This window comes from Capra hircus, chromosome 1, assembly GCF_001704415.2.
Source record: "Capra hircus breed San Clemente chromosome 1, ASM170441v1, whole genome shotgun sequence".
Taxonomy (NCBI): Eukaryota; Metazoa; Chordata; class Mammalia; order Artiodactyla; family Bovidae; genus Capra; species Capra hircus.
Genome location: NC_030808.1, coordinates 74,843,363 through 74,858,901, shown reverse-complemented (window position 1 = coordinate 74,858,901; position 15,539 = coordinate 74,843,363). Strand labels below are relative to the sequence as shown.

General features: G+C 36.4%; 1 protein-coding gene and 1 non-coding gene across 4 annotated transcripts in view; both read right to left on the bottom strand.

Moving 5' to 3' along the window:
• The window catches only part of FGF12 (fibroblast growth factor 12), a 613,055-nt gene that overhangs the window by 182,928 nt on the left and 414,588 nt on the right, over window positions 1-15,539 (bottom strand). For all 3 annotated transcript variants that reach the window (XM_005675116.3, XM_005675114.3, XM_013963800.2), the window contains one exon: window positions 14,414-14,517. In XM_005675116.3, coding sequence (XP_005675173.1) covers window positions 14,414-14,517 — 104 coding nt within the window. The remainder of the gene's footprint in view (window positions 1-14,413; window positions 14,518-15,539) is intronic.
• Window positions 15,154-15,225, bottom strand: TRNAC-GCA. The gene has a single exon. It is a non-coding gene; the product is annotated as a tRNA-Cys (tRNA).

Sequence of the window (15,539 nt, the reverse complement as noted above, 5' to 3'; positions counted from 1 at the left end):
AATAATAATTTAAAAATCTAAGCCCAGTAGATAAATTAAAATTCACCAGTTCCAACAAATATTAATCTTATAAAAGCTCTTCTCTCATAGCTAGTACTTTGTGGTCAGAATCAATGGTGTTTACAGTTGTGGGACACATCTTCACAAAGAAAGCATAAATTCTCCTCTGCTCTCATTTCTTTTTCCACTTTTTGCTCCAACACCAGAGTGTGAAAGTTTTATCACACCCCATCAGTTGTGAGGAAATTCACACCTTTGTGTTACTTTCAACAAACAAAAAATACAATTCAATTAATGTGTATGGAATCCATTAGGGGAAAATAATCTTATTTACTTTTTAATCTCTATTAAATCATGATTAAATTGATACTTCAAATAGAATTAGCTTTTTAAATAACAGCACTGTGCCCTGCTGCGCTTAGTTGCTCAGTTGGGTCTGATTCTTTGCAACCCAGTGGACTGTGGCCCGCCAGGCTCCTCTGTCCATGGAATTCTCCAGGCAAGAATACTGAAGTGGATTGCCATGCCCACTCCAGGGACCTTCCCAACACAGGGATTGAACCCAGGTGTCCCACATTGCAGGCAGATTGTTTACCGCCTGAGTCACCAGGGAAGGCCAGCAACAGCACTACTGAGATGTAATTCACATGCAGCAGTTTACCCAAAGTGTATAATTCAAAGGTTTTTAGTATAGTCACAGAGTCATACAGTCATCACCACAATCAGTTTTAGAATATTTTCATTACCTCAAAAAGCACTCATAACCTTTAGAAGTGACCCATTCCCATTCAGCACAACACAAGCATTAATTAACTTCCTGTCCCTATGGAGTTGTCTATTCTGGATATTTCATATAAATGGAATTATATAATATGTTGCCTTTTGTGACAGGTTTCTTTCACTTAACATATTGTTTTCATGATTCATCCATGTTGAGGCATGCATCAATACTCTTTTAAATGCTAAATAATATTATATTAAATAAATATGCCACACTTTATCCATTCATTAGTTGATGGACAGGTTATTTCCCCTTTGGACTACTATGAATAATGCTGCTATAAGTATTAACATACAAAAGTGCTTTTTTTTTTTTTAATGGACATATGTTTTTATTTCTCGAGTATATACCTAGTAATGAAATTGCTGGTTCATATGGTAACTCTATCTCTAACCTTTTAAGAACTGCTAGACTCTTCCAAAGCGACAATAGCATTTTATATGCCTACTATCAGTATAATAAGGGTTCCAATTTTTCCATATCTTCACCTATACTTGCTATTATCTTCTTTAATAAAGCCATCCTAGTGGGTGTGAAGTGGTGGTGAGTCCCTATGGGTTTTGATTTGCATTTCCTTGATGTCTAATGATGTTGAACATCTTTTCATGTGGCTATTAACTATTTGCCTATCTTTATTGGAAATGTCTATTCAAATCCTTTGCACATTTTTAATCTTTTTACTTTTAATTGCGAGAGTTATTTATATATTCTAAACACACATTCCTTATTAAATGAATGAACTGCTAACTTTTCTGCCTTTCTGCGAGCTGTCTTTTTCACTTTCTTAATTGTGTCTTTGGAGGCACAAATGTTTTAATTATGATGAAATTTTTTCTTTTGTTGCTTACGCTTTTGGTGTCATGTCTGTGCAGCTACTGTTTAACATAAGATCATAAAGATTTAGGCTTTCTTCTAAGAGATTTATAGTTTTAGCTCCTGCAAGTTTATGATCCATCTTAAGTTCTTCTTATATGTAGTGTGGAGCTTTTAAAATACATATATTTTTGGAAATGTGCTACTAATTGGGTTTCAAGGTTTGAAAATAATGCCAAAGAAGTCATTTCATTGAAAAAGCTGAGAAAGTTCCTGGAAATTTCTTAGGAATATTAATAATAAAGACAGAATTCCTTGAACATCATATGAAATTTTTAAAAACATGCAACTTTTTCCTGGATTCAATGTAAAAGGAGTCAAAAAACAAGGATAATACAAATAACAGAAAGAAATTCATTGTAAGAGTTCATGTACATTTAAAAATTAAAAAATATGCCAAGACATAAAATGCATTATGTTTCTATAATCCTGCTTCCTTCCTTTAATAACTCCTAACATTGTCATTCTTTTATTATAGTATGAAAGCAGTGTTTGTCCTTTACCTTTCTCAAGATTGGAGCACCCAAAATAGTACTCAGCACATGATAAATAAAAATATTTTAAATAGACTATGAGTAAACTAATATATATTAGAATTAAAAATCCAGGTATAAAAGTTATGATAGAATGGATAAGAACAATAATATTTATAAATATTTATTCCTATGAATGTTTTGCACTTATTTCTGCCTCTGCTAGTATCATTCTTCCTCTGTCTTGTTCTTTCTTTTCATTCTTTAGGTTTTAGCTTGAATAACATCTCAAAGAAATTTTCATGGCATTCCTGTCACGATTAGTTTTCTCTATTATTCTCTATTACTGAAATATGTTTTCCTTTTATAAAACCAATCTTAAATAATAAATTCCCACATTTATTTGACTCCACATCATCTTGTGTTCCTACCACAGTAGAAGTGCTTTTCATTTTATCTTCAGTGCCTAAGACAATCTGTGCCACACTAAGAATTCGAAATAAATAGGTCATAAATTGTTGGTTAAACGGGAGCATGGAAAAGTTGCCGATCCCTGGAGTTTCAGGAACAGTTATAGTGAAACCACAGGCAAAAACACAACCTTACAAGGCAATATGCCATGTTCCACTCCATTACGGCTTTCAGTTCCCTCACGACTTTTCACAGTTCCCTACAGAGAGAACTTTTACCCTCCAATGAAATGAAAGAATGGAAGGTGAAGTAGTAACGCTTATTCATCTTTGCCCTTGTTACCAAGAGAAATTTGGAAGTATCTAGTAATCTGTAATGAAAACTCAACAAGCAGAAAGCTTCTGTCACCAAATTCCAAGTAATTTCTAATCTATCTGGACCTGAATAAAAGTACAGGTAAGATCTCTTCCCTTTAGTCTCTAGAGTTCAGTATTTTAGTCACTGGAGTTCAATATCTCAGAGGAGAGAGTCATTATTTTTTCAACCAAACTTACAGTGATTCAGAAGATCTTATGTGAAGAAACTACACATGCAGATCTATTATTCAATATGCTCACCTGCTCTCTGTCTCTCTGACTCTCTTGTCCCAATGTCTTACATTATCTACACTTATATTTTTGGTCTGGAGAAGTGTGGCAGTTGTTGGGTGTCTACCCAATATCCATTTTCTCCTCCATATTAACAGAACAATGATTTTGTTGAATATGGCAGTGTCTTATTGACAGCCACCCCCCCCAAACTTTTTAAATTGAAACATTTCCCTACACTCTTTTCACTTAGGGGTGACTATGTGACATGGGCTTCCCTGGTGGCTCAGAGGTTAAAGCGTCTGCCTGCAATGCAGGAGACCAGGGTTCAATCCCTGAGGCGGGAAGATCCCCTTGAGAAGGAAGTGGCAACCCACTCCAGTATCCTTGCCTGGAGAATCCCATGGAGGGAGGAGCCTGGTGGGCTACAGTCCACGGGGTGGTCATCACTGGACGTCACTATGGATATTTCTGCAACCTCTGGGAAAGTGTGCTTTCCTGATAAAGGCTTCATCTCTTTCTCTGTGCCCCCTTTTACTCCCCAGAATGTATACATGTTAGCTAAGGATTTAGGAGCCATCTTGCACCATGAGAAGAAAATCAAATAAACGTAAAGACATTGGCACCTCTATCTATCTCCAGAATCTGGTTACGTGAGAAACCTTAAACCTATCATCCCTTTAAACCATTGCTATGGGTATCTTTTCATACTCACAACCATACTCAATCACTGAGTGATACAGGAAAATAAACTTAAGAAATTTACCATTAAAAGTTGGTTTTGGAAAGGAAATCAGAAAAGGAAAATTTCAAGTTATTCAGTGAGATTTCATGCTTATATTGACATGTAATCACCCACTGAATCATATGTAGGATCATGTATAATCTGACTATATAATTATTACCCAAACCCTAATCCAGACTCCTCTAAGGGTCAGTTACTTACACTAAGACATCAGACACAAATTGGAATGCTCCTGGATGAACTATGACACAGGTACCCATGTGAGACTGATGTTTTCAGTGGCCTCAAAATTTCTTTGTTTTCATTTAGAGATTTCTGAAATATATGTCAGTTTTGACATATACATTTCTATGCAGCTAAACCATTTCCCCAATTTAACTACTAGATTTTAAAAATCTATGCTGCAGAAACAAACTTTAAATGCACCATAAATACAGTAAGCTGTAGACTTGAATTCTCCTCAAAATGTAGCATTCTGTGACCTGTCTTTGTCTGACAATTGTTCTAATTTGACCAGCTATCAATATGCTTTTTTATTTTGCTTTTTCTTGTTTTTTCCTCAGTGCTGTCTATTTAATTAGTGGACTTATCTTCAGACTTAGTCATAAAAATGAACTGCTTATGTTTCTCTGCTTTCAGTTCAGTTCAGTTCAGTTCAGTCGCTCAGTCATGCCCAACTCTTTGCGACCCCATGAATCGCAGCACGCCAGGCCTCCCTGTCCATCACCAACTCCCAAAGTTCACTCAGACTCATGTGCATGGAGTCAGTGATGCCATCCAGCCATCTCATCCTCTGTCATCCCCTTCTCCTCCTGCCCACAATCCCTCCCAGCATCAGAGTCTTTTCCAATGAGTCAACTCTTCCCATGACCTGGCCAAAGTACTGGAGTTTCAGCTTTAGTATCACTCCTTCCAAAGAACATCCAGGGCTGATCTCCTTCAGAATGGACTGGCTGGATCTCCTTGCAGTCCAACACCACAGTTCAAAAGCATCAATTCTTCGGCGCTCAGCCTTCTTCACAGTCCAACTCTCACATCCATACATGACCACTGGAAAAACCATAGCCTTGACTAGATGGACCTTTGTTGGCAAAGTAATGTCTCTGCTTTTCAATATGCTATCTAGGTTGGTTATAACTTTTCTTCCAAGGAGTAAGCGTCTTTTAATTTCATGGCTGCATTCACCATCTGCAGTGATTTTGGAGCCCAAAAAAATAAAGTCTGACACTGTTTCCACTGTTTCCCCATCTATTTCCCATGAAGTGATGGGACCAGATGCCATGATCTTCGTTTTCTGGATGTTGAGCTTTAAGCCAACTTTTTCACTCTCCTCTTTCATTTTCATCAAGAGGCTTTTTAGTTCCTCTTCACTTTCTGCCATAAGGGTGGTGTCATCTGCATATCTGAGGTTATTGATATTTCTCCCGGCAATCTTGATTCCAGCTTGTGCTTCTTCCAGCCCAGCGTTTCTCATGATGTACTCTGCACAGAAGTTAAATAAGCAGAGTGACAATATACAGCCTTGACGTACTCCTTTTCCTATTTGGAACCAGTCTGTTGTTCCATGTCCTACCTCTCTATTCTACTCAAATCTCAACTGATTACTTACTAATTTTCCCTCTGCATTTAGCATTCATAACTGCTTCTCTTTTCCCATCCCTTAAGTTTATCAAAGGCATGGCTTATAGACTTATTTTATATATTTCCCTCCAAGTGAGTTATATAAGGAGATATTTTGAAAAATGTCCCCAGAAGTAGAAAAAAGTGGCCCAAGATGGGGGGCAGAGGAGAAGAAAAGTTGTTGAGTCCTATCTTTTGATCATTTATTCATTACAAACCCAAGAAATAAGTATATACGCGAATGAAAAATTCTTACCTTGGTTTTGGAGGGGAACAGGCAAGGGAAGGCAGAAGTAATAAGAGCAGAGAATCTCTTTTGGGAATCAAGCTGGCCCAGAAAGCCACAGTAAAGTCCTAACTCCACAGAACAAGGCCACTGGGAAATCCTTCAGCAGACATGACACGGAGAACAGGAAACAAATGGAGCTTTAGCTTTCTTGGAAAGTATTAAAACTCTGAAAACTGATTTGCTCCATTGTCAGTTTATCAGGTTAAAAAAAAAAATGCAGCCCACACTGGTTCACACAGAAGGGTAATAATTGGCTCCTACAACTGAAAACTTCAGTGGTAGGACTGGCTCCAGGTATGTCTTCATGTACAATGTCAAAGGATGTGAACAAGACCTGGTTTCTCCATCTTTCCACCTGGAAACATTCTGTCTTCTGAATGTTGGAATCATTCTAAGCCATGATTTCTCCTTGTGTTTTGTTTTTTCTAATATAATTATTATTAACCTTAAAATCTTTATTGGATTTGGTGTAAAACTGCATCTATTTTGTTTTGTTTTTCTGGCCTCAAGGCATGTGGGATCTTCGCTCCCCAACCAGGAATTGAACCTGCACTCCCTGCACTGTAGGGTGAAGTCTTAACCATAGGACCATCAGGGAAGTCCTTCTCCTAGTAGTTTTAAGACGGCTGTAGCTCTTGATCCTCTAAGTTCTAAATTCAGTTTAAAAGAGAGAAAGGAAACTCTCCTTCAACAGATAAAGTCAAGCCTTTGGTCTGAAGTTAATTGGCTCTAACTTAATGAGAGATACTCTGCAACCAACCTCCCACGGCCAGGGTGGCTAAAGATATTAGATTAGCCAAACCGGGAATAACCACTGAAAAGAAGGGTAGCATTACCCTACATGAACTTCATGAAACGATGATAAGAAACTGATTTAGTCTACAATGAGCATCTTATTTAATATATCTATTACTACTACTTGCAGCTGACACTGAGCACTAACTGTGTACTAGGCACAGTGCTAGGGTTTTACATGTATTGTCTCATTTAATCCTTGCTACAACACTATGAAGATGGTATTTTCATTATTATCTCCATTTTATATATAAGGAAACGGGGTCTAGAAGGTTAAGAAATCTCCCCAATGACACAAAGGAAGTAAGTTACAGAGTTGTGATTCAAACCCAGTTTTATTTATAAAGATTTCATTCTTACATACTACTTAATACTACCTGATTCACTAATGAACTAAAAAACACAACTGAGAAATTTGGGATATATGACTACATGTTGGCCTAATGTGCCCAATGGCAAGGTAGAAAGACAAAAATCTAACTTTTTTCAACAATCTAACATTTTCAAATGATTCAACCAAAGGTTCTCGTTAGTACTACTCTTAGAATCTTAATCCTATTTTTACTTTTCATAAAAAATGCTACAGGAAATATATAATACTTTACTTTTCAATAAAAAAATACTACAGGAAATACATATGCTAATTTTTACAATTAAGACTAGCTCGGAGCTAAAGTATTAACATTTTCCAGAAATTATAAACTCTTGGAATAAATCCAATACCACTTATTACTGAAAACATCATAAGGTAAAAATGGATGCTTATCATCATTCATTCCTTACAGAAAGTATAACTAATAACCTGCTGATTCTTTCTGAAGAAAAACAACCTAATTCTAAGCAAAGCAATACAATTTCACGTTATATGTTCGCAAGCAACACAGCCAGATTCTCGAGCTGTGTTGATCAAAATAACCCAGTTAATATACATATATATATATATATGAGGGTTTTTAAAAAGTAGGTAAAATAAGCAATTTCCTAGGTACTATAGCCAAAAATCAACCTAGGATGAAAAAGAAATATAAAATTCAAGAAAACTTCAAGTATATGAGAAAAATTATGCAAATGATCTAATCTGAATATTTGACAATCTAATTGCTAGACAAGCCTCTGTGGTTTGGCTTTTGATTTCTCTCTATTCAGGCACCATTAACTTCAAAACTCTATGATTCATTTGGCATTAATGGCTAAGGTGTTCCCCCTCTCTCTCCCCATCTCTCCTTCAATATTAGACTTTTCAGAGACACCATTATCCAAGAAATAATTCTGCATATACCTTAAATTCCATGCATTCCATGAGAAAGTCAGGTGATGGAGAAACTCAAATTCCAGAGTGAGTAACTCTTTTGTATCTATATTCCAGATGCGAGCATGGGTGAGTGTGCTCAGTTGCTCTTGCAACCCCAAGGAGCCTGCGTGCCAGGCTCCTCTGTCCATGGGATTTCCCAGGCAAGAATACTGACGTGAGTTACCATTTCCTTCTCCAGAAGATCTTCCAAACTCAGGAATGGAACCTGCATCTTCTGCGTTTCCTGCATTGGCAGGCAGATTTTTTACCACTGCACCACCTGGAAAGTCTTATAGTATATATTAATATATATTAAATATGATCACTGACTTCAAGGAACTTGTATCAAAATTAATAGATAGGGCATGAAAATAATTCCAACAAAAGAAAGGAAATATACAGATAAATGTCCTACTAAAGTGTAAAATGTGGGAGTTATTTTTGGCTGCAGAAAATGAGAAAATTTTTATTTATCCTCAGTGATGGAAAATTTTGGACATTTATGATAGTGGAGAAGAAAAGAAATTAGAGGTGTAAAATAAAAAAATCCTAATGCCATTTTGTGGGCATAAAGCAGTCCTCTTCCAATAACTCCCGAAATTGGCTTTCTCTTTTCTTCTTCCTCAGAGACCCCTTCTATATATCTCAATAAATTTTGACTCAGTTTTTCAATGTAAAGTCAGTATCATATTGCAATCTCAACATTGTTCTTGCTGAAGCATCAGATTTAGGTATAGAATTCTAAAGGTAGTGCCAAGATATTATGCTGTAACAGTATGGAGTCACACATCTTTAATTGCAACAGCAAATAGGATAAGCAATGTTGATTTTAAAAATAAACATTAAAATATATAAACAACAAGAGCCTACTGTTTACTACAGGTAACTATATTCAATATCTTGTAATAATAATATATTAACTAAAGCATTATTTACAATAGCCATGATATAGAAACAACCTGTGTTGATCAATAGATGAATGTATAAAAAATGTATATATACATATGTGATATATATATATATATATATATATATACACACACACACACACACCACACGTATATATACATAATACATACATCCATATGGGAGCTTCCCAGGTGGCTAGTGGTAAAGAATCGCCCGCCAATGCAGAAGACATAAGAGACATAGGTTAGATCCCTGGTTTGGGAAGATTTCCCAAAGAAGGAAATGGCAACCCACTCCAGTATTCCTGCTGAAGCATCAGATTTAGCTATTCCCATTCCCATTTCCCAGGCATGGAAAATCCCACTACAAAGTAGCCTGGCAGGCTACAGCCCATGGGGTCACAGAGAGTAGGATATGACTGAGCAACTGAGTGTGTGTGTGCGCACACACATACACAAACACACAGACACACACATATATATAATGGAACATTTAAAAGAAAAATAAATTATTTAATTTGTAACAACACTGTTGGGTCTAGAGAGTATTACACTAAGTGAAATAAGCCAGATATAGACATATACTATATGATCTCACATAGTTGTGGAATCTATTAAATAAAACAACCAATGAAAACAGATCATAGATACAGAGAACGAACCGGCAGTTGTCAGATGGGAGGGGGTTGTAGGATTGGACAAAATAAGTGAACCGATGAAGAGGTATAAGATTTTAATTACAGAATAAAGAAGACCCAGAGTTTTAATATATAGTATAAGGAATATGATCAATAATATTGTAATAACTGTATGGAGACAGGTGGTTACTAGACTTCCACAGTGATTATTTCTGAGGTATATGAATTTCTAATCACTATGTAGATCATCTGTAACTAATGTAATATTGTATATACACTGTATTTTTTTTTAATGCTGCTACTATTTTAAACAAGATGCAATGACAGACATAGCCTCCTTATGAGAGAGATAAGACCAAGCAATACTCTTGCCCAGGCCCCCTTTCCTAACCCAATGCTATGCTAGGATTCGAGTCTTGAAATGACTCAAAATCTTTTTCTAAACTAAGGCCACTGGAGGTTTGATTTGTTGTTGTTGTTGCTATTTAGTTGCTAAGTTGTGTCAGACTCTTTGCAACTCCATGCTCCCCAGGATCCTTTGTCCATATATTCTCCAAGCAAGAATACTGGAGTGGGTTGACATTTCCTTCTCCAGGAGATCTTCCTGACCCAGGAATTGAACTCACGTCTCCTGCGTCTCCAGCACTGGCAAGCAAATTCTTTACCACTTAGCCACCTGGGAAGCCCCAGAGGCTACACAGAAGCAATCAAATATATGGTGGAAATTGAGGGCAGACTTAAAAGGAAGATTATGGAGAAGAAAAACAAAGAGAAATGGGCCTGCGGAACAAAATTCAAACATATGCAGAACTAACTCTAAATCATAATATAATCTGAATCTTATTCTAAAATTGACAGCTAACAAAATCATCAATTGAAACATGAATTCATTACAAAAGCAATTAACTTTATGGAAAAGTCTAATAAGTATTATAAGAATTATAAGTATTCAAATAAGTATTATAAGAATGCTCAGAGACATAAGTAAGTTAATAACTCTCTGTAAAAAGAGCTAGATAGTAAAAACAGAAATCAGTCAAGATCAGGTAGATACGGAATGGAAACCATTAGACATCCAAAACTTTAAAGCACAGTGACTGAAATCACAAAACAGTCGGCATCATTTCTAGAGTAGATAAATTTTCAGGTTTCTAGCGAAAGTCACTTAAATACTATCAGCACAAAAGGCTGGAAATTGTAACAGAGAAATAAAATGTATATGGCAAGAGTTAAAACTTTCCAAAATTAAAGAAGTCTGATTTCTTTGGATTGAAAGTGATTCTGAATTTCTAACAACTTAATATAGATTTACAACGAGACATTATAGTGAATTTGCAGAACATGAAGTATAAAGAGTAAAAATTTATTTAATTTTCCACATAGATAATCTACAAAGAAGAGAATATTAAACTGACAGCAATCTTCTTACAGTCAACAACAGATGGCAGGAAATCAATGGAATATAATTTTCAAAGTGTTGGGGAAAATATAGGTCTACTAAAAACTATGTAACTACCTGAACTATAATTCAAGACTGAAAGTGAAAGTAAAGTATTTTCACAGGTACTAGAAATGAAGGGAATTCACAGTCTATAGACCAACAAACAGAAGAGGATTTTGTTTAGAAGAAAAGTGAACTCAGAAGGACCAAATTTGACACACAAGAAAACTAAACCTATGTGCACAGAAATTACTTTAAGATTCACAAATTTAACTTTTACTATAGAATAATAACTGTGCATATTTTAGTTTAAAGTGTAAATAGTCTAATTCCTGACAAGAATGGTAGTATTTACTAGCGAAGAAAACATACCAAGGTCTATCAGCTGTTTAGAAGGACAGAAATAAATATATTTTATTATTCAGCAAACTATTTATGTATGTTAAAAAATATAAATACTTAAAAGGCTAGGATTATAACCTACATTTACAAACTAGCAGAAGAATACAGATAGAATAAGAAAATGCTTCAATAATGTGAGAAAATAAAATAGAAGCAAAAAGTGCAAACTATGAGGGTAAAAACAAATCCAGATGCATCAACAATCTCATTAAATGCTTATGTATTAAAATCACCTACTAAAATAAAGACTTTCAGAATGGATTCCAAAACCTTAGCTCTATGCTACCAGATAGTCCCTTGTAGTAAAGTAATAGTCCTTGATAGTAAAGCAGTAGTCTTTACTACTCTCTCTTTTGTCTTGTGATAAAGGAGCAGGGGAATCAGAAGTAGCAAGGGAATTAATTCCAAGCTTAACTATGAATACAGACAAGGTAAATGACATACATGCATGATATCATTTGAGAATTCCTCTTGGATTCTAACTGAGCTTCTTCAGGATCTCTAGGGTTTGCCCTCAGAAACATATCATCAGTCCCCCTGCACCCCCACCTCTAATTCCAGGAATGGACCTTATTGGTATGCTCGGCTATACTGTTTACCATAAAGTAGGAAACTGCTTTTCAAATAACTTCAAGCCTTAATATATACCAAAAGCACCTCAAGAAAGCCTGTAACAGCCTGTTTTTAACTCACTGCAAGGCTCCTGGCCATGCTAGTGCTCTCTTGCTGAGACATGCTACACACACAGGAAGGAAAACAAGTATGATGAAGCCTTGATACCCAATTCTCTTTCAGGTGTGCTTCTCCCAATACTGGCCCCCTTTTGTCCTGTCCCTGGAGAAAGGCATGGCAGCCCACTCCTGTATTCTTGCCTGGAGAATCCCATGGACAGAGGGGCCAGGCGGGCTTCAGTCCCTAGGGTCACAAACAGTCAGACACGACTGAGTTACTATCACCACTTCGTCCTGTAACAAAGGGACAGACAGTAGGAAAAGCTAGTATAAAATTAAAAACCACCATTTCCTACTATTCGTCCTATCTAGAAAGAGACTGATTTTGAAAGTAGGGACCCTGATGCCCTATGTCAGCGATGCCACGCTTATAATTAAGAACACTGTTCCAGTAGCCTAGCAGTACCACACAGGAAAAAAGTTGCAAATGCTTGGTAAATTTAAGCATAGAGGTAAACTAAAACTCTAGGTACCCAAATCAGGTAACTCAACAGGTTTTACTAAGGTGTTCGATCAATTACAAAAAAAGCACCTATTGTAACACTCTCTAGTCAAAAATTTCTTAAAATCTCTCCTATGGGATCCCTGTATTTTAAGCCTAGCTCTCAGCCACAAAGACAGAAAAACTGCTTCTTTAAAAGTGTTGCCACACATGAAGTCCAGGTATGCCATGCTGAATAGCTCAGGCGCCTCTTCCAGGAACTTTGGGATTGCACCCAACAACAGTGACCCTTCCCAGTCCCCACCCTCTTCATACACACACAGACAGACAGACAGACACACACACACACACACACACACACACACACACACACACACACAGGCTCCTACACAGCTGCCACATGCTACAATACCATTGTCAGACAATACTTTTTATTTTCCTTCTTCCCAGACCTTTGGAAATGACTTCTGGTTCAGAAATCTGAACTCTAAAGTTTGTGTGGAATTACAACCTGAATTATGATCTTTTAAATAAATATAAAAATGAATAACAACCTTCTAAATAGAGACATAAACATGGTCTACTTTCAGATGTTTACTTGATGACTGGTTAAATTCTTGAATTAATAGTATCCTAAGATCACCTAAATGTTTTAGCTTGTAATACATTAAAAAATATATTTTTTAAGTTTCACTAACTGGAGTCATTCAAAACAAAACCGGCTAACTTTTTTTCTTATTTTAATTCTCACATTTAAAATACAGACTCACAATAATTGAACATTAAGAAATGTTAGAATTATGACACATTAAGTATGAAAGCCCATTGTTTTAGCCAAAAAATGTATCTACCTTTAAGAGTTAGTTTGAGTTAGAACCATTGAGAAAATGTACATGTACACATCTGGTATATAAATGCATATTCAGATATGAACCTGTTCAGGAGTAAAATAGCAACTTTAAGAACGTTAATAAGAATGAGAGGTGGAAGCAAGCATAGGGTACCAGAGATTCATTTTCTATATGGAAAATGTTTAATAAAAGCTGTTTAATAATTAACTGAGAATCTAGTAGGCATAAGTGAACTTCCTGAATAACTTAGTCTATTTACTGAGATCATAGACAGAAAGGTGGAAATCTGCGGTTTTCAAGGATAGTTCTGAAATATGTAATTTCCTTAGGATATAACAGGAATTACATACATACACAAGATTCAGTGTCGTGCACTGTCTCAGTGCATAAATTATTATCTTGAGAGTGAGGTTATTAACTGCTTTCAAATATGCCAGGGCTCATAATGTAGCTACTGAGGCTGCCTAATTTTAACAGTTTTAGATGTAAGAGGGATGTTTGACAGCCTGAGGCCCAACACCCTCATTTTGAAGGTTTGGAAATTAAGTCAAAGAGAAGAGATGACTTTCCCAAAGGAATACAGTAGCCGAAATGCAAATTAAACTCAAATAGCTCAGCCCTGAATTCAAAGCTCATTTCATCAATTCTCCAGTTATCTGAGGAATCTGACACATTAGGTACTACACAGTTTTGTTAAATACAAACAAAAACACAGTTTATTCTGAAAGGTTTTTTCTCTATAATAAGTCAGAGAAGATTCCCAGACAAATTCAAGAATTCAGCTTCCTAAACCATCCACTGTGTTTGAAAGAGAAGTAACAGCATAGAGGAAAAATGTCGTAAGAATTAAATATAAAATTCACAAGATTATCCTCTAGAAGTAGAAACTGGAAAAAGAGACTTTATATCACAGGAAGAGTCGCTAGTTCTTTCTTAACAAAGCATGATCTTTAACATTATAAATTATAAAATTTGTGTAGTAACACTGACACACTGGGTCGGAAAATATAAAATGACTTCAACTTGTAATTTTTCTCCCTAAAATATGGTTACTTCATTATCTCTCAATGCCAGTTTCTGTGTGTGCGCGAACACACACATACACACACACATGCACAAACACCAAGGTACTTACTGAGCTGTAGAGATAGCCTTCACCATTCATGGCCACATAGAGGCTGGCCTTCACCCCTTGGATGGCCACCACACGCAGGCCCACAGGGATTAGATTGAAGAGGGCTAGAGGGCAAAAAGAGAGGAAAAGATAAATGACCTTTTGAATTTATCATCTTGCTTCTTAAAATGACTCTTTTGAGGATTAAAACCTATGAGCTGATATTAGTTGGTGGGGGAGAGTTCAAAGAATGAGGAGAACTGACTTCTTGTTTCTGCAGCATGACTAATTATTAACACTCTGTGACTTCAGGTAAATCACATAAACTCGTCTGTAATAAAGGGATTAGACTAGAAGGACTCCAAGCGCCCCTCATGGATCTGAGAGTCCAGGATCTCCACTCTACAGAATGAACATACGCTCAAGTAGTATAAGATGATTTTTCCTAACAAACAAATAATTTGAACCAAAAAATTCTTAACAGAAGAAAACACATTTCGAATCATAATTAAAAATAAAATGTGATCTTCATAACATATGCTTCATAACATATGATCTTCTTTTCCCTGTGGTCCTGAACACTGTTTTCTTAAACACACAAGATGAAAGCAAAAACCACTGGCTTATACTTAAAATGAAGTCGCTCAGTCGTGTCCGACTCTTTGTGAACCCGTGGGCTGTAGCCTACCAGGTTCCTCCATCCATGGGATTCTCCAGGCAAGAATATTGGAGTGGGTTGCCATTTCCTTCTCCAGGGGATCTTCCCAATCCAGGGATTGAACCCGGGTCTCCCGCATTGCAGGCAGACGCTTTAACCTCTCAGCCAACAGGGAAGCCCCCTGGCTTATATACTTAACTAAGCTAGAAACAGGAAAACAGTTCTCTTTATTTTTAACCCACTCCAGTGTTCTTGCCTGGGGAATCCCAGGGACGGGGGAGCCTGGTGGGCTGCCATCTATGGGGTCACACAGAGTCGGACACGACTGAAGTGACTTAGCAGCAGCAGCAGCAGTAGATAGATGGATCAATGATTGCTAGAAAGCTTAAGCTCTGATGGACATATTGTATATTAAATATATACATATATGTCCATATTTATGCACAAAACCATTAAAAATCAACTTCATAAATTTAATTAAATATCCGA